Raw genomic sequence first — 19,721 nt, 5'->3', positions numbered from 1 at the left:
GAACGGATTGCATTATTTACTGGATGCGTTGTCAAGCCCAGCAAAAAAAAAAAAAAAAAAAAAAAGACAACTAAATTGTCCACAGCCACCAAAACCCCTAGGGCCTCACCAGGCTTTTTAAATAAAAGTCATGGTTCATATCATACTTTTTGGTATTTTGATTGACATAGCGGTATTTAATGCATTGTTGTACATATTTTGTCGTCTTCAAGAATCGAGTCTGTACGCATAGATGAATACCGTTACGAAATACTACACGCACTGTGGCACTTTGTGTGTGTGTGTGTGTATGTGTGCTTATATATATATATAAAGAAGCATTCATCACTTAATGTAGCTAATTGCAGTCATTCTGCTTCTGTATTGGGTATGCTCACATGATGTATACAAAACATCATACATTACATAAAAAGACCATATCTTTTGTCTGTTTTAACATAAGTTAGGACAAACTTTTCAATCCTCAAAAGATATATAAAATACAAAATTTCATACAATATAAAAAATTCCCTTAAACATCTAAATCTTTATTCATCCATAGCACATGCAGATAAATTACCTAGTTATTGGAATGCAAAAAGTTGTAATTATGTCAAGGAAAATGTGAAAAAATGGGTGACAAAATAGTGTCACATTTTCCATAAGAAAAGTACATCACCAAAGATGCATACTTCTGACAATTTTCAAAGTAGATAGCTCAATTTTATTTCATTGGCAGTTGAATGATTGCTCTATACAACGGCATAAAAATCCCGTAAAATAAGTTTATGTAGGAGAAGTAAAGTATGGTTTGTAAGACTTTGGAAAATTAAATTTTGCAGTCCCCCAGGAAAATTTGCCAAAAAAAAACTGTGATAGCCATCATTTGTTATCCATAGTATACATAGATAAATTATTATTACTTACTGAAATGCAAAAGTTGTAATTATACCAAGGAAAATATGGAAAAAGGGTGACAAAGTAGCATCATATTTTTCATAAAATAAGTGGCACCCTGTCAAGTGTTTGTTACCCCCTCTCTCTCTCTCTCTCAGTTGCCACTGTATATATATAATTATATAAATATGTACCGTACGTGAAGTTTATGAGTAATCTATATACAGATTTTCAATTATGTGCAGGCTTTTATTGAAGGAAATGTGACATATTGACATGATTCCATGCACGAGCATCACATTCAAACCACCCGCTTAGTCGGGATCCCAAGCAGTGTTTGTGTAGTGATGTGGACACCCACACATGCTCATCACCAAGCACAAAAAGATTCTAGTCTCAGCAGAGCCAATGCTGTTGTTTGACTAGCTAAAACATCCTTACTGATGCTCTTATAGAGAACACTTTACCGTTTGTGTTCACTTTTTTAATATTCTTTTAAATGTCTGGCACAGTATAACACTTGTCTATAGGTAAAACTCAAGTGTATATAATGCACCTTTGTTTTGATACTCAATTGTGGGTATACTTTTTTGTTTTTTAACAGTTACGTAAAGCATAGTTGATATGAAAAAATTTGGTGCCTTAAGGACATTAACTAGAAATACTGGTAAATACACAGAACAATTTACTTTTCATTTAATTTAATGTTTGAGACATTTAGAAGCTGCATACGCACTCACGTTTTACGTTTTCCTCTTTCATGCAGACTTATTACCGTCTCTTTTAAGTCAGAATTGATGCTTTGTCTTTTCTGGCTCCTATACCACCAACATTGCTGTGGGCTAGCTTTTGGTGCCATGGGAATGGAGTGCTATCAGAAGTGCTAGATTTGAGATGGGCACTCAGTGTTATTCATGTATTGCATTGTACTGTATACAGTATATTATTTGTAATACTCAAGCATGATAAGTTCCATTATTATTAATAATGTTCCACTTGGGCTTTTATTTAACATGGGCGTTTAAAGTATAAAACTGTTTTCCTTACATTTTAGGAGGTGTGAACCCTGGCTTACCAGATTTTGTGCCAGTCCCACCATTAAAAGACTTCCTTTTGGTTTCAGTTACGAATATTATTCTCAGAAAACCACTTGATAATGCACCTTGTCATGGTGTGACAGTTGTAGTTTAACAGACGAATTTCTGTTGAAATTCAGCATTGCATGAATTATCTTCTCCAGAGCATATTGGGTGCGACCAATCTGAAGACTAAACTTTTGTGCACATCTTAAACCTTTTGAATTCATGGTAATTTACAATAATCATAGAAAATGTCATGTAGCTAGTAGTTAACACAGGAATCGAATATGTATCATAAATTTACTTTTTATTGTAAAATGTTAATTCTTTTGAACGCTGTAGTGTAAAACTGTCAAGGCTCTTGTTTACCTACCGTATTTGATGGCTTATAAGACGCACGTCTGCATAGGACGCACCCCAATTTCAGCAGGACATTGAGGGAAAAAAAATAAGGTTTCTTAGCCTATGCTCAAATGATTTTGGTAAGTAAAAACTGTAGTATTAGGTTATCATATGCATATTGTTTCTTACCAACAGAATCAACAAAAACATTAATAAAGAAGTTATTTGCCATATTTATATTTATCAAAATATGTATTATACAATCAGCCATTTACTACGATCGAATGTTTCGTCTGCTGCTGAAAGCTACCTCATAGGTTTACCAATAGATTGCAACACATTCATATGTAAACATTGTTTCTTACCGGCAGAATCAACAAAAACATTAATAAAGATGTTACCTACAGTAATATATGTTATATATATCCATTATATATTATAAAAGTATGCAATCAAGGGGTAAAATCCAATAAATAAAAATGTTTCCTATGTAACGGCTTGAGTCTCGTGAGCAACTGAACAAAGCCTTGTTATTATACTTAAAAGAAAATGCTAGCACGAGTTACGAAGTATCAACTCAACGAAGCCTTGTTATTATGCCTAAAGAGAATGGTAGCAGGAATTGTCAACCACCAATTGATCGAAGCCATGTTGTCATGTGTAAAGAGAATGTTAGCAGGAATTGTCAACTACCAACTGAACGAAGCCTTGTTATCTGTAAAGCTCTCGAGATAATCACCAATTGGTGGCAGTACATGTACTGTAAGTCTGTAAATGTGGAATGCGGCAATCCGCTGTAGACGACGATAATGATATTAACACATTTTAATGAAAATATCGATAATAACAACGTAGATATTGATTAATACTAGCAGTAGTAATTGCGGTTTTGGTAAGTGTGATAATGATAAATAATTATAATAAACTTTGTTTTTTAATAGGTTATTAGGATAACACCGAATGTTAGGCTAGGCTACAACATCTACGTGACGTTTCATGTATAATTTTGGCCAAAATTCTTAAATTTTGAGCCTACATTGTGTACATAGGATGCAGGGGGATTTTTTAGGCTTTTTTTTTTTTTTTTTTTTTTTAAAGTGCGTCTTATACGCCGTCAAATACGGTAATTCTCAAGGCTAATATGAGAATCAGACAGATAGAGAAGTAAAAAAATTTTTGTGCACTGAGCTTTTCCGATTTTAGAGCATGAAAAAAAGTGTTGCAAAAACATTTAAGTTTTGTCATAAATTTCATCATAAAATTTGCAGTCATGTCATGAAAATGATAAAATCTACAAGATTTCCTCATGATCAAAGTTATAAACTTCATGGATCCAGTTTACCAGATTCCCAGAAAAATTTTCCCTAGGGATTTAGAGATTTTAGAATTAAGAAAAAAATTGTTACAAAGTTATATCATAAATTTTATTTTAAAATGTACAAGTTTTGTTATAAATTTTTATCACAAAATCTGCTCAGTTTTGTGGTGAACAAATTTACAATCTTCACAGACCTAATGAATCTAATTATGTATGGAATGAATAATTTTCGTTCGAGGTGAAAAGCACCCAACTCTGATTCCTACATAGCAATAAGCTAACCTTAGGCTAATCTAGTCAGTTTTTTACAATGCTGAGAGAGGTAGAGTACGCTATATATAGTGGTGTGGCGGTGTATTTACTTGTTTCTGTAAAAAGATTGTCTGGATGATAGGAAATCAGTAGACTATAAAGTAAAATATGGTAAATTAATAATTCAGTACAGTACTGTAACGTCGTACATAAAGTAGCAGTGTACAGTTTTTGTTAACCATGCTTCCTAAAGCCGAGGTCCCCTGTAACAGACTTTCGGATTTTTTATTTTTCATTAAAATTCCTGTGACCTTGGACATTAGTGTAAGATGTTTATTGGGCCAACATTAGAGGGAGTTCAAATGTATAACATGAAAATTTTATTGTAAGGAAAGCACCAGGATTTTTTTGTAATAGTTGAAATTACATTTTTTTTCATACTGTCAGTTTGCTAATGCTTCATTGTGGTTCTAGATGTGTGTGGTTAACCCATTTGTGAGACTAACTTTTTTGCGCCCTTCAATTTTTTGCATAGGTATTTTTTTTTAAGAATTAAGTACTGTATTTCCAAGTTTTTCCAGTGACTAAATAACATATCAGGTCTGATTATTTTGCTATAAACATGAGTAAATATGATTTTAGTACTGTAGTAAACGTTGCACTTGACCAGATTGTTCGTCACAAGTAGTTACGAAAGAAATATATTTATTAACACGTTGACACAACAGCTTTGTATTGAGTTGAAATAAAAGTAGAAGTGATATTAACTGGTATCTCTACATTTATAAGAAACAGTCATGGAAATATTTTGCTTAAGAGTTAGCACTGAAGGTGGCATTTGAAGGAAACACAATCGGGAAAATTTTTTGCCGAGGTATTAATAGTGGTGGAAATATCTGGAAGAGGTATGACAAAATAAAATTGATTACATGTTAAAAGCTTCAGTTGAAGAAAGTTTATTTGTCCTTTTATGAGCTTTTCATATTTTTCTTTTAATTTCAGATATACCAGTACATTCAGTCAAGGTTCTATCGGTCACCTGAAGTATTGCTAGGTATCCCATATAACATGGCCATTGACATGTGGAGTCTTGGTTGCATACTGGTTGAGATGCATACCGGAGAACCATTATTCTCTGGGGCTAATGAGGTAAGTGGCTACACATCATTTGGGAAGTAGCTCTTTAATGTGCAACAAAATTTGTATGGATGATGAATTAGGCAACATTTTTATCAGGCTTTTGAATTTGTTTTCGATCAAAGCTTTAATGCATAAATTTTTGGCTGCCTGTTAGTCTATAATGTTACATCGTATACGTATGGTTGTGTATTACCCAGTGGCATTGGAATGTAATTCTTTTTTTTATTATAGACAAAGGAACTCTGCTAAGAAATACATAGCAAATTTAAGTTTGTTGACGGTTGTGGTGTTCTTTAGCAAAGTTTCTATCAAAATAGTAAAAGTCCAGTTTTCTTACATTCTTTAACCTGAAAAGCTTGCTGGTACAGGCTGCTGGCTGGCACCTTTCAGCCAACCACTGTATTTCAAATGTAGTTCAGAATGCCTCCACAGTTTGAGTTTTCCTAGAAGAAGGGGGAAGGGCTGCCCATACTACAGCTGAAGTTTTGTATGTAAAAGTTCAAAATTAAACATTTTCTTATCAATGCCAAGAGGAAAATGTTCATATAATAGTAATTTTGTACTTAGAAAAAATGACACATTGGCAATCAGGACTTCAGTAAAAGTGACACTGGCAATCAGGACTTCAGTAAATAACGGTTCATTGTGTAGAATAAGCATTTTGATGTTTTTCAAGGGGATGTGCAAGCTATTAAATTTGCGTATAAGATCTTCCTAAATCCATCGGTAGTTCACCAAGTCTTTTTTTTTTTTTTTTTTAAATAAAAAACAAAGCAGAAAGCAGTAATTATAAAGTCACAAACTGTGTTCTTTGTTTTGAAATTTACTTTAGGAAGACTGATAGATTAGAACATAAAAGATCAGTAAGATATGCTTCAAAGAGCTCAGGGATTTTGTTCTCATGAGGGATAAAGGCCACGCCATAAGTTGGAGTGAAGCTCCCCGTACAAAAGGAAGAATCTGGAACCTCCCATAATTATTCAAACTATGAGTATGAATCTGTCAGAGGGACACTGCAAATTGGACTTCATGGACAGTTTTAATACTTAAGACCTACTCTCTAGAAAGGGTTTCAGTAAATATACCCACCAAATTCTACATGGGTGGGAGCTAACGAGGACTAAAAATGATGTAGACTGATCCCTTTCATCAGAGGACTACCATGATTTCCAGTACCACCAAAGTTGTCATACCACTCCTGCATATTCCATATATATTCTCTATCACTTACCAACTTTTTACATTCACCAGTGATGAGGATTACAGATTGTTAACAGATATATATAGTTTTGTAGTAAATATGTTATATATATATATTTACAATGCGACACTGACTTACAGTGGATTCAATGTTACGGCGCTTTTTCAGCGTTATAACTTGATGTTGCATCAAGTTACAGTGCTGTAAGTGCCATTGACGGTGCTAATGGCAATGATAGGCATAAAGTTAACGGCACTATAACTTAATGGAACAACAAGTTTCGGCATCAGACATGAAGTAAGTCGGCAAAACACGAACTTTTCTGCTGTGTGTATGTATATATATACAGGCAGTCCCCGGTTTACGACGGGGTTCCGTTTTTACGCCGCGTCGTAAACCGAAAATCGTCGTAAATCAAAAAATCGTCGAAAATCCTAAGAAAACCTTACTTTTAATGCTTTGAGTGTATTGAAAACAATGTAAACTGCATTTTTATTGAGTTTTTCATAAAAAAACCTCCAAATTTAGATTATTTTGCTGTTTTGGAGCCATATTTCTTCCGTCGGATCGGCGTACAACGCGTCGTAACCCTGGAACATGCATCGTAAACCAGGAAATAATTTCTGATAAATATATTTGAAAAGCGTCAGAACCTCGAACGTTGTAATAGCGGACCCGTCAGTAAACCGGGGACTGCCTGTATATTATATATATATATATATATATATATATATATATATATATATATATATATATATATATATGTAGATATACTGAATGACAAAAATATGGAACGTGATGAATATATAAATAAAGACAATATCCATGAAGTAAAGGACAACAAGTCGAAAGGCCTCGCAGCACTCGAGTGTTTCTCGTTCTTTCGTGGAGTTTGTCTTTATTTATATATATGTGTGCGTGTGTGTACTGAGATAACAGATAAAAGTGTCCAAGTGTATACCAATGTAACTAACTCCACTATATTGTTGTATATATATGTGAATGTGTTTTTGCACCCCTTAAACTATAACTTTTATAACTGCCTATTTTAAAAGTCCACTGCTTAATTTAATAGTTCAAACAAAAATATACCTTAAATTATCATACTAAAACAGTTTAATATCATTTCAAACAAAAATACACCTCAAACCGTCATCCCAAAGCACCCAAAGTCATCTTACATTACCCCATACAACTTTTACTCTTAAGTATATACACCAAGTATATACACCCCTAAACCCCTTATAACAGACTTACTAATTTTAAAATATTAATATTAATGCAAACAATAAAATATCTAGATAGGTGTATGATCTCTTATCTGTAATTCTAAAAACCGAAAAGCTCTGAAAACAGAAATATTTTCTGGAAAAATTAATCATTTGCAAAGGTTAAACAATACAACTATATTTACAACATTGATTATTTAAATAAAGGTTGTTTTGCTTGCTGCATCCAGTTACAGTATTTTGCATGTACAGTATTATCATATTGTTACTGTATCACGTAATATAAACACTGCCATTGTATGCCATTTGCATTTGATATTGCCGTCATTTTCAAAATCTTGGCTGATTGAAAACTGCCAAGACCACCGGTGGTCTTGGTACTACCGATAGCTTCATTGCCATGAGTTGCCAGAAGAAACAATTCGGAGATACTTTTTCTTGTAAATTAACAAAGTTGATACACACACACACATACGTACATATACATACACAGACTATCCAGTATCTCCTCCGAGCAAGAGGCTTTTCTCGCAGAGCAGCATCAGAGATGTCTGGCTATCTTCAGATCATCTTTCTCAGCCATGTACCAGGGCAAGTGGGCCGTTTACTTTGGCTGGTGTCATCAACCTGGTCTCTCTCCAGTTGGAACTTCTGTTCAGCAAGTAGCAGACTTCCTTGCTTTTCTCTGCAGAGAGAAACAACTTTCCTTGTCTTCCATCAAGGACTACAGAGCTGCCTTGAGTGCGGTTCTATGTATGAGGAATGTTAATTTTTCTTCCTTGTAGGGAATCTCAATGCTTCTCAAGAGCTTTGAGCAGTCTTGTCCTCCTAAGGAGCATAGACCACCCTTTTGGGACCTGACTTTGGCACTGGGCAGCGTCATCCGTGCTCTGTTTGAGCCTTTACGTTGTGTGTCAGACAAGAACCTGAGTCTCAAGACGGTTTTCCTGTTGGCCCTGGCCTCTTCGAAACGAGTTGGTGAACTCCACGGCCTATCCTTTGGTGTCAAATATACGAGGGGTTGGATGCCCGTAGCCTTCGAATCTGTCCCGGAATTCATGGCTAAGACTCAAAACCCCTCTCCTCACAGTGACATATATGAATCCTTTTCCATTCTGTCTCTTAATGACTTTGTTGATAACGGAATGACTTTGTTGATAACGAACTGGACAAGTTGCTCTTTTGTCATGGCAGAGCACTTCGCTGCTACCTGAAAAGGACTCGCCATCTCAGACCTGGGTCCGAAGAGTTTTTCTTAGCACTGGCTGGAACAAGAAAGAAGTGTCCAAGAATACGATCTCCTTTTGGCTTCGTGGAACTATCAGACAAGCTTATGGTTTGACTTAATGCTCCAGTCCTAACACAGTGCTTGCAAAAGCACATGATGTTAGAGGACTAGTCCCTTCTTTGGCATTCAAGAAGAACTTATCTGTTCAAAGGATTTTGAAGGCTGGCACTTGGCTTCGTCAGACCACCTTCACTTCCATCTATCTGCGGGACGTTGCCCACAGGTCCTTGGACACTTTTTCCTTGGGTCCGGTGGTTATCTGCTCAGCAAGTTGTGTGACTCATCCAGTGCCCCTAGTGGGACAGTTTGTATTTTACCTAAGATGATGGTATGAAAGTGAGAATGAATGAGATGAATGGACTCTTTCCTTTTCCTTTCTTTTCTGTACCCGGCGGGCAATGAGAAATCATTCCATTATGTGCTGGATCAGGTTTGATACAGGTGAGGCTGCAGCCTTTTGGTTTGAGTTTTCCTTATTCCTACAAGAATATTAAAACTCTTGCAAAAGCGAGTCCCTCCTCTCTCTAGCAAGGGGAGAGAGGATTGATAATTTATCATGTCACAGGCTTTGGTTCCCTTCCATAGGCTTCTAGAAGCCAGGAAGAGTTACCAGGTGTGCAGAACCTCCATTCAGTTTCAGACCTTTTCTCCCTCCAAAAGTGAGTCTGTCCATTAGTTAAGACCTAAGTTTGTTCTTCATATGAACAAAGGACAAATTTTTTAATCAATTTGTATTTTTCAAAGCTAACAAACCTGCGGTCTTAACTGATAGGGCCCACCTCTAGTCACCCCTCAATCAAGTTACCTGGGCTGGAAGAAACTGAAGCGTCATCTCTTGGACTCACATGCAAAGGAGTTTGACAGTTACCACCTAGGCCTATCAGCCTACCTCATTGCCCACCAATTCCTTGTTTGTTTTTATTATCCATAAGTTAAGACTGCAGATTTGTTAGCTAGGAAAAATACAAATTGATTAAAAAATTTGTCATATTGTTATGGATTACAAGGGTGGGGCGGATAAGTGAGTAGTTAAGTTAATAATCTTAGCCTTGCAAAATCCATCGTAAGTCCTACAAACAGAATAATTAAAAGAATAATTGCTAATTGGTAGGTCGCCAATTAAAAGTATGCTTCTTAACACTAGTTTATTATTTACACACACAGCATGGTATATTGAACAGGGAAAAATTGGACACCCACTAAAATAACAAATGGAAAAAAAGGACACAACAGCAATTACTGAGTGAATGACTGTGCATCAGATTTACAAATACTGGCCACTAGCAATTGGTCCCTAAGCCAATTGGCAATGATATTCTATCAGCCTCAGTATGGTGGATTTCTTTTGGCAATCAGAAACACAGAGGCACAGCTATGTAGGTAACTGCACTGATAACACTCTTGGAAATGAGACAATTCCAGATGAGACTACTGCTGAATTACAATCTCTCTATAATTGAGTTAATGAAAAGATTGGAGGGAATTCCTTTACTCACTTCTTGGCAAGGGGTGAGAATTATGTTATTCGCTGTTCAAAGAATTACACACTGAGTATAGGAAAGTCACTTTTAAGTTGAAGAGATAAGAATTTACTTTAGCAATGAAATGCAGAGTGATGATAAAAAATGAGTCAAAGAAAAATACACTGCCCAACCAATTTCCTTTCTGGGGCACATACCGTCTTTGCTTCCTGTTATTGCTTGCACACACACTGTTATGTCAAGGTGACCCAAGTTTATCGGCAACATCCGGGAATGGCGCAATCAATCTAGTGTGAGAAAAAGTGAGTTCCCACAGTTCGGGGCTCAATCAGGCAGAGGTTACCTGTGGTTGAAAGTTGGCTGAACTCAAGATGGAGGCTGCTGTTGCATTATAAAGTCTCTTATGTTACCTGGGGCACTGCTTTTGGCCACATCCTTGGCTCATACCTTCGGATTAAGGAAAGAGCTCTACAACCAGTAAAGCGAGGAAAGTCAGCAGGACCTTAATTAAATTTTTAGGTTAAGACAGGGGAAACAGCTATGTACCCCACGTGTACCTTTGGGACACAGAAAGCCCAACCCTTGAAGAGGGTTGTGACATAATTGTGGGCCTGCCTGTACCCTTACTGTCTACTACTGTCAGGAATTTCCCCATTAGATTCTTGAAAGTTAGTGATCTGGCAGCGATAACCATCTATATATATATATATATATATATATATTATATATATATATATATATATATATATATATATATATATATATATATATATATATATATATATATATATATATATATATATATATATATATATATATATATATACATGCATGCATGCATATATAGTAAACCCCCGTATTCGCATTCTCACGATTTGCGGACTCTCGTATTCACGGATTTCTCTTTGGAACATATCTACCCATTATTTGCGGAAAATTTACCCATTTGTGGTATTTTTCACTGAGAAATATTCACTAAATACTGTACTTTCATCTCATTTTCATGACTAAATGCACTTTTTGTGATAAAACTATTAAAATACTCAGGTAATGCTCGAGTTACGATAATTCACCTTAAAATAATTGGATTTTGCAATGGGGTAAGCAATTAATACCAATGCGGCAATATTATTTATAAAATACGTTTAAATTTTGCGCGGGTGCAGGCAGCAGTGTAATCAGGCAGTGAGAGAGACCAAATTACAATAGACAACTTTTCGTCCATCTCTTTATCCCATCTTCTAGTTTAAAAAGTAAAAGAGAATGATAAAAGTATTGTTAGTAACGTTACACTCTTTGATAAGTGCGTACAGCCATAAACAACCGACCAAGTAACTGTTGTTTTGCTTATAACCGAATCTGATAATAACAGCCGTTTACCTGTATTTCAACCATCATATGGTAATAAATGATTACCATAGGTTATGGCACAAATAACGTTATGTAGAATAGGACTGATATATTTTTACATTATACCTTATTTGGTAAGGATAAAAGATCGTCAAGGAAATATACTGCTAAATTTAAGCTGCTAGTTGTAGCTGAAACTGAGAAAACAATGTTCAAGCTGCTAATGACTATACTGTAAATTATCGTGCATCAGCAACATGGATGAAAATCGATCGTAATTGAAATGGGAGAGAAAGTATTTTAATCAAAACTACTGGGCATGAAAGAACACATTAATGTTACTTTTACACCGTTAAACGATAAATATGTAAAGCTCGTATCATGATGAAATCAAGTAAAAATAGCGAACGAAATCTTGAATTTTTTTTACACAAAACAAAAACCAAGTGCCCATCGTCAATCGTCATCTATTAATGAAAATAATAGAGGAATTAATTTCACAACGAGACGTATTTTAGTTATATTTCGACTTAAAAACACTTCGTATAACGAAAAATAACCTTGCCCCATATAAATGAAGTATCTAGAGGCAAAATAAGCACTGTGTAAACATTTCCGAACCAAAACACTGATCGCTATGAACACAATTTTTAATACAAAAGCAATATAAGAATATATACAATATTATTGGATACAGTGAATTAAGGCATAACATTTTAAAAGATCCATGGAAAAGATGCACATTCGTTATGTTGACGTTTGTGTAATACCATATGCGAATATAGCATACAGTATAATGTAGGCTATGCTACCCATGTTTGTATAATACGATATGCGAATATAGAGTACAGTATAATGTAAGCTAGGCTACCATATATGTATACAGTACATGGTACCGAATAACCTAGTGTAGGCTAGGCTATGTTCGAGATACGTTTTGGTATTTCTTACGTTTTTTCCAACAAACAATGCTTTTTTTGGAACCTAACCCCGTTGTAAGTAGGATAATACCTGTATAAGCATTTTCAGTTTGTTTTGTGTGCCTTTGAACTATCAGAAGGCAGTTCTAAGTGTTTTTAGAAGGGTCCTAAGTATTCGTGGGTTTTAGCTATTCGCAGGGGGTGTGGTATGCATCCCCCGCGAATCCGGGGGTTTACTGTGTTTATATATAACCGCGGTCCTTGACCGTATCAGAACTCCTCAACATAATCGGATTTTGATGCGAAATTTCAAGTAAATTTTGCATTGGAGCTCGAACGAAAAACTGGAATCCGACCCGATAAACCACTTGATTTTTGTAAACCAAGTGTTTCATGTTTCAGTTAGTCAGCGCTAGTTGGCATTGTTCCCAAGCATCGTTTAAACCCCACTCAGCTGTGCTTCGAGTGTTTTTATGTATGTCCTTAGTTTTTGTGGCTTTTTGTACTATATTTTGATAAAAACATTGGTCCCAAGAAAGCCATTACAGACAAGGAAAACGGTAAGAACCACAGTCGAACTTAGAAAAAGAGATTATTGAAAAAGTATGAAAGAGGCATTCGTGTGACTGATTTAGTTTCTCAGTGTAAGCTACCAAAGTTTCACTGTGAGTACATTTTTAAAGCATAAAGAGGCAATAAAATCTGCTAGTGTTGCCAAGGGTGTTACGAGTTTAACAAAACAGAGGCTTCCCACAATAGATGACATAGAAAAATTGTTGTTAATATGGATAAACGGAAAACAGATTGTTGGTGATAGCGTTTTGGAGGCTATAATTTGCGCTAAGGCTCAAAGTTTGCGTGCTGATCCTATGAAAAACAGTCCTAGATCAAGTGGTAATACTGAGCATGAGTGTATGGCTAGTAGGGGATGGTTTTGATAGATGTAAGAAAAGAAGTGGCATTCATAGTGTTGTAAGGCTTGGGGAGGTAGCGATTGCGGATAAAAAAGCTGCCAAAAACTATGTGAAAGAATTTCAGCAATTCGTTGACGAAAATGGCTATTTGCCAAATTTAATCTTTAATTGCGATGAGACAGGCCTATTTAGAAGAAGATGCCAGATGGACCTATATTACTGAAGAGGAAAAGAAATTGCCAGGCCACAAACCAATGAAAGATAGGCTAACTTTATGTGCAAATGCTAGTGGTGATTTAAAAATAAAGCCTCCATTGGTCTACCACTCTGAAACCCCTAGAGTTTTTAATAAACATAAAGTAATAAAGAGCATGTTTGGGTAACAAGGCAGATTTTTAGGGAGTGGATTTTTGAAGTGTATGCCCAAAAAAAAATACCTAGAGGAAAACAGTTTGCCATTCAAGGCAGTTCTTATTTTGGACAGTGCCCCTGGCCACCCCCAAGACTTGGAGTACGAGTTAGCAGATGAATTTAGCTGGCTAAAAATAAAATTTTTGCTACCCAGAACAACCTCACAAATACAGCCCATGGACCAGCAGGTCATTTCTAATTTCAAAAAACTGTACACTAAGGCACTGTTCCAAAGGTTTTTTGAAGTGACCAGTGAAACTAGCCTAACTTTGGCCGAATTCTGGAAGGAACATTTCCATATTTTGAGTAGTCTTAGGCTAATAAACAAAGCATGGGCAGATGTCTCAAAGAGGACTCTAAGAGAAGCTTGGAGAAACCTTTGGCCTGATGTGGTTCCTACTTTGAAGGTTTTGATGCCCCTAGTCAGCTTGCAACTGACCCTAAAGCTGAGCCCTTTCCTCTGCTTGACCCAGATGTTGAGGAAATTGTTTCTGTGGCCAAGTCCATGGGCTTGGAGGTCAGTGCTGATGACATTGAGGGGCTGGTTAAAGAACACAGCACTGAACTCACAACAGAGGAACTCCAGGAACTTCAAGAGGAGCAGCAGAAGATTTTGGCTGAGGAGATGTCTGGAGAAGGGAAAAGTAAGAGGGAGTCAGCTACTTCAGAAATCAAAGAAATGCTTCTTCACCGGGAGAAAGTCCAAGGGTTTTTTGAAAAGAATCGTCATGATAAGGAACTGGTTAACTGTGTTACTGATATTGTTGATGATAATTTAGTTAACCCTTATAGAAAACAGCATCAACAACAGACCACATTTGAGTTATTTTTTAGAGAAGAAAGCCAGCAAGGTCCTGGTGAAAAAAGCAAAGAAGGAAAAATCTCCTGAAAAACTGCTACTAGTTTTTATGGAAGGGGATTTTCCAAACAGTGACTCCCTTCCCATACCTCCCTTCCACATCCATGTCCGCAGATCAAGATCATCATTAATGTCAAGGTATGGGCCATACTGTAGTAGTTAAAAACTTTCTAACGTTCTGATTACTTAAATTACCATATTTGTCGTCGTATAAGGCACACCTTCGCATAAGACGCACCCCTATTTTACAAAGATATTTTGTGGAAAAAACAATTATAGAATGTCTCATCATACTGTACATTTATTGAAAGATATTTTAAAGTGATTTTGTAAGGAAAAAATATATGATTCTGTGCATGAAATACAATATTGTGAGAGTATATTATTCCAGTAGACTCTCTATGAAATTTACCATAAATACTGTACATAAACAACATTTATGTGTTAGGGTGACATGCCATAGGGTGGCACTATGATTTGTTTGCATCTACTCAGTCTAAATGGCTGATAGGCTAACTGCCAACGTATCGTAAGTTTGTTTTCAATGTTTTATTATTTGCAACAATTTTTGTGCCTACCCAGTACCTAGCCTAGCCTACAGCATTCGGTCTCCTATCCATAATACAGCTGCATTGGATGCAGGGCAGTTTTTTTGATAAAGTATACATTTAAAAATAAAAAAAGTGCATCTAATCTGGTATGTTATTTAACTCTGAACTTATTTAATTGTAATTTATGTGTAACACTTTATATAAAAAGGCAAGGTTAGGGTAATAACTTGGTCGAGAACGGATTATTCCGCTTTCAGTTGTTTCTTATGGGAAAAATTGATTCAGATCTCAACTGCATCGCATCTCGACGCATCTTCTAGAACGGATTAGCACCGGAGTCAGAGGTTCTACTGTAATTACCTAAACGCTTACAATGCAAAAACTAGTAAATCTGGACACTTTCTTACCTAACCCCACACAGTGCAAAAACTAGTAAATCTGAACACTTGCAGAAACACCATGGCAGCTCTAGAAGTGCACGCTAGATTGAATGATTGCACAATTAAAGGGAGCTGGGGTGAACCAGTGTACACAAACTGTGGTCGGAATTGCCATGCAAGATCTAAAGTGTGCACACTATACAGATACAGTACATAAATCATGGAAATAAAGATACTTCAAGACAGAACTGGAATGTCCTTAAGAGAAGCAAAACTGGAATTGAAAGTAAGACCTATGTACAAAGCCATAACCAAAGCATTGTGCAAGATAAAAAAAAAAAGAATTAGAAGATAGATAGGATGAAGAAACTGAAATTCAAAAAGAAAATAACACTAAAGACCCAAACCCAAATGAAGTACTATCATAAATGAAAGTTGAAGAAATTAAAACACCATAGAAGAATTAGAACTAAACATGCAAAAAAATACTTCTCAACTTCAAGATAATAAGAACACACCATTATTAGAACTTCTGAAAACAAGAAACAGAATATCAAGCATCCCAGCTTAGTCTAGCCGACTTAAACATGCTTGGAAAATTTACATTACCATTGGAACTACCTGTTACTTGTAAACTGCTCCGTATATGTAGGATCATCAGTATGTTCTATAAGGGTTTCAAAAAGACTTCTTGGTGGATCAGTAGGTTAGGCATCATACTTTTCAAAACCTGGCCTTCCGTCTGTGTAGCTAGTAATTTTTCCATCTTGTTGATTAGTCTAAAAAGAGTTAGGCCAATCAATGAGATGGAAAAATTACTTGTTACAATACTTGTTTTCTTCAGGGTGACATTAGATTTTACTGATGCAAAAGATTCCACAGTATCACTAATTCTCGTATCCTCTTAAGATGGTCAAGGTTGTCAGTGGTGGAAGTCAGTTCTGTGTGATGGCCATTATAGGCCTGCCATTTTCATGCTTGGTGATTATTTTATGTTTTTCCCTAAGGGTAATTGGCTTCCTCTTTCCACTGGTAGCAGGAGACACAGATGGGTATTTTGTAGACATGATTGATGCTTAAAAACAAAGTATAGATACATTAGGGTATCCAAGAAAATAGCAGCATCACAGAACATAACAGAGTATTGGTTGTATACTCTAGTGACTGCAAGGCAGATGGGGAAATGAGAATGTTGCTGTTGCCTGGGTGCATAGCATTCATTCCCAAGAAAGTATCAAACTACAAATCACTTGCCTGGGAAAAAATAACGATTTAAAATAATACACATTCTGTTGAATGTGTATTATCGCTCATGCCATCATCAAGCCCAGATATCATAAGATGGACCATTGTAACCCCAGGGAATGCCTGTAGTTAATATTGTGTGACTTGAGCCCAGTAGGGGATTATCACTTACAGTGTTCCTTGTGTGGCACACGCCAGGTGATGATGAAGTTTCTTTGCAGTATTTAGCTGTTCAACTTGACATTTGTTCAGTTTTTACCTGGCTAAATTAATATTTAGCAAAATATCTAGCCACCTTGTCTATTGTTTCAGTTAAAATCAGCTAAATTAAAGAATAACTGTCTAATTTGTTATTATTAATCCTGGTTGTAATGGCTATTTAAACTATTTTGTAGACCTTGCTTTTATATTCCATATATTTTTGTGGATAAGACGACCTTTAGATAAGATGAGGTACAAAATTATTACAAATTTCAATGAATTTATCTTCTATCTGTAGTATAAGACGACTGCTAATCACAAAACCATCTGCGTATAGTCTAGCTTTTGTAACAACAGGTATCTTATGAAATATTGGTTATGTAAAGATGATGTTATTACAAATGCTGTTTTACTTACTGTATCCTTAGAAATTCAAGTACCGAATATACTCGAGTATCATGGGACTTTTGGAGACCTAATTTTGAAGCTAATTTTAAGGGGATCGCATCATATACGAAATATAAAATTAGCATATGTAATATTCGCTTATTAGTATTGTATTATAATATACAAACATAAAGAATATACGTCTTTTCCATGGATCTTTTAACAGGTTATCCTTTACTTCACTGTATCCAGTGATATTTTATGTATTTGCATATTACTAATTGTATTATAAAATAAAAACAAAGCGATCATGCACCATTTGCATTGTTTAGGTTTTCATGAACGTAGACAACGATACCCTCTGGGAATTTTTGTTTCGGCATCAATTCAATTTCTGTTTAAAGATGGCCGTACGGGAAGGTTTCGTCCCATTTGCCATACACGTTAAAACCATAGAATGTGTTCTTTCATGCCCAGTAGTTTTGATTAAAATACTTTTCTCCAGTATTATTTACGGTGGAGTTTGATGGCATATCGAAGTTTAGGAGTTTCATCCATGTTGCCAATGCGCGATAATTTATAGTCATTAGTGCTTGCAGCTTAAATTTAGCAGTATATTTCCTTGCGATCTTTTCTCCATAGCGAATAAGGCTATAATGTAAAATTTATATCATTCCTATTCTGCCTAACATCATTTGTAACATAACTACAGTAATTGTTTGCTATCATACGATGGTTGAAATGAAAGCAAACCAGCTGTTGGTATCCGATTCGGTTGTTCATAGCCATGGCCTAGACCGGTTCATAGCAAAACAGTTGTTTCTCGTGCAGTGGTTTATGGCCATACTCCTTTACGAGTATAACGTAAGTAACGATACTTTATCATTCGCTTTTACTTTTTAAACTTATTTAACTAGAAGATAAGATAAAGAGATGGAGTAAACGAGGTTAGTCCATAGTAATTTGGTCTCTCGAAAAAGGAACTTGCATGATACACGAGATACATGATAAAATAATTTTTCATTGGTGAAATTTTGGGGGTCACACAATGCGTGAGATCCCATGTTAACGAGTATATACGGTAAACGAAATAACAAGGTCAACTCTGTCACGTTTTTCCTACAGACATCACCTAAAAGAGAAACCATCGTTTTATTTATGTTTCATCACCAATCATAAGCAACCCCTAACAGCATGATAAACTATGATAATTATCATACATAAGTATCGTTCATATGACTGAAATGTTCTAAACCGTTACAAACAACCTGAATTTTTAATGAAAAATAAATGTTATCCTAAATGTTATTACTACCATAATTATGCTAGGTTACTGAAAGACAAAGGTTGATGAGAGCTCAAACATAACTCAATATTTACATTTTGTCAGCTGCCCTTGCATAGATAAAAGTTGATTTGATTGATATGGAATTATTCCTCGAACAGGCTATTTATTATGAGGATATGCCAGTAATATATAAGGCAAAAATGGTTTTGTTACCTTTATTATCAGTTTATTTCATAATGTGAATCTTTTCATGTATGTCGGTGGTTATCACACCGAGGCCGAGGCTAGCCTACAGATAACATCACTTAGAATTCAAGGTTTGATTTTTAGAATGGTAGTATAAGACGACCCCCAATTTTTAGGGGTGAATTGTATTATTTAAAGGTTGTCTTATACTCAAAATATATATATATATATATATATATATATATATATATATATATATATATATATATATATATATATATATATATATATATATATATAGATATATATATATATATATATATATATATATATATATATATATATATATATATATATATATATATATATATATATATATATATATATATATATATATATATAGATATATAGATATATATATATATATATATATATATATATATATATATATATATATATATATATATATATATATATATAATATATATATATATGTATATTATATTATATATATATATACACACACACACACACAAGCAGTCCTGGTTAACGGCAGGTTCAGTTAACGGCGATCGGTTTTACAGCGCTTGTCTAGCGACCAAAATCGGCAATTTTCAGCGCCGAAAATTGCCAATTTCCGCTTATCTGCGCCAATACATATCTAACAGAGGTGCCAGTAACCGAAAATAGGTGTTTTTCAGTGCCTATAAGCCCAAAAAGCGCCAATTTTCAGTTAGTTATCATCACATCCTCAGAATTGAACCCCATTGTTAACTGCTGCCTTTTATATATTATCATCACATCCTGAGAATTAATATACCCG

General features: G+C 35.2%; 1 protein-coding gene across 3 annotated transcripts in view; it reads left to right on the top strand.

The window, feature by feature from the left end:
- LOC136855631 (dual specificity tyrosine-phosphorylation-regulated kinase 1B-like) overlaps positions 1 to 19,721 on the top strand; it is a 121,327-nt gene that overhangs the window by 91,859 nt on the left and 9,747 nt on the right. For all 3 annotated transcript variants that reach the window (XM_067132790.1, XM_067132789.1, XM_067132791.1), the window contains exon 7: positions 4,870 to 5,016. In XM_067132790.1, the coding sequence (XP_066988891.1) occupies positions 4,870 to 5,016 (147 nt within the window). The remainder of the gene's footprint in view (positions 1 to 4,869; positions 5,017 to 19,721) is intronic.

Source organism: Macrobrachium rosenbergii, chromosome 32 (assembly GCF_040412425.1).
Source record: "Macrobrachium rosenbergii isolate ZJJX-2024 chromosome 32, ASM4041242v1, whole genome shotgun sequence".
NCBI lineage: Eukaryota > Metazoa > Arthropoda > Malacostraca > Decapoda > Palaemonidae > Macrobrachium > Macrobrachium rosenbergii.
This window is presented reverse-complemented; position numbering and strand designations above follow the sequence as displayed.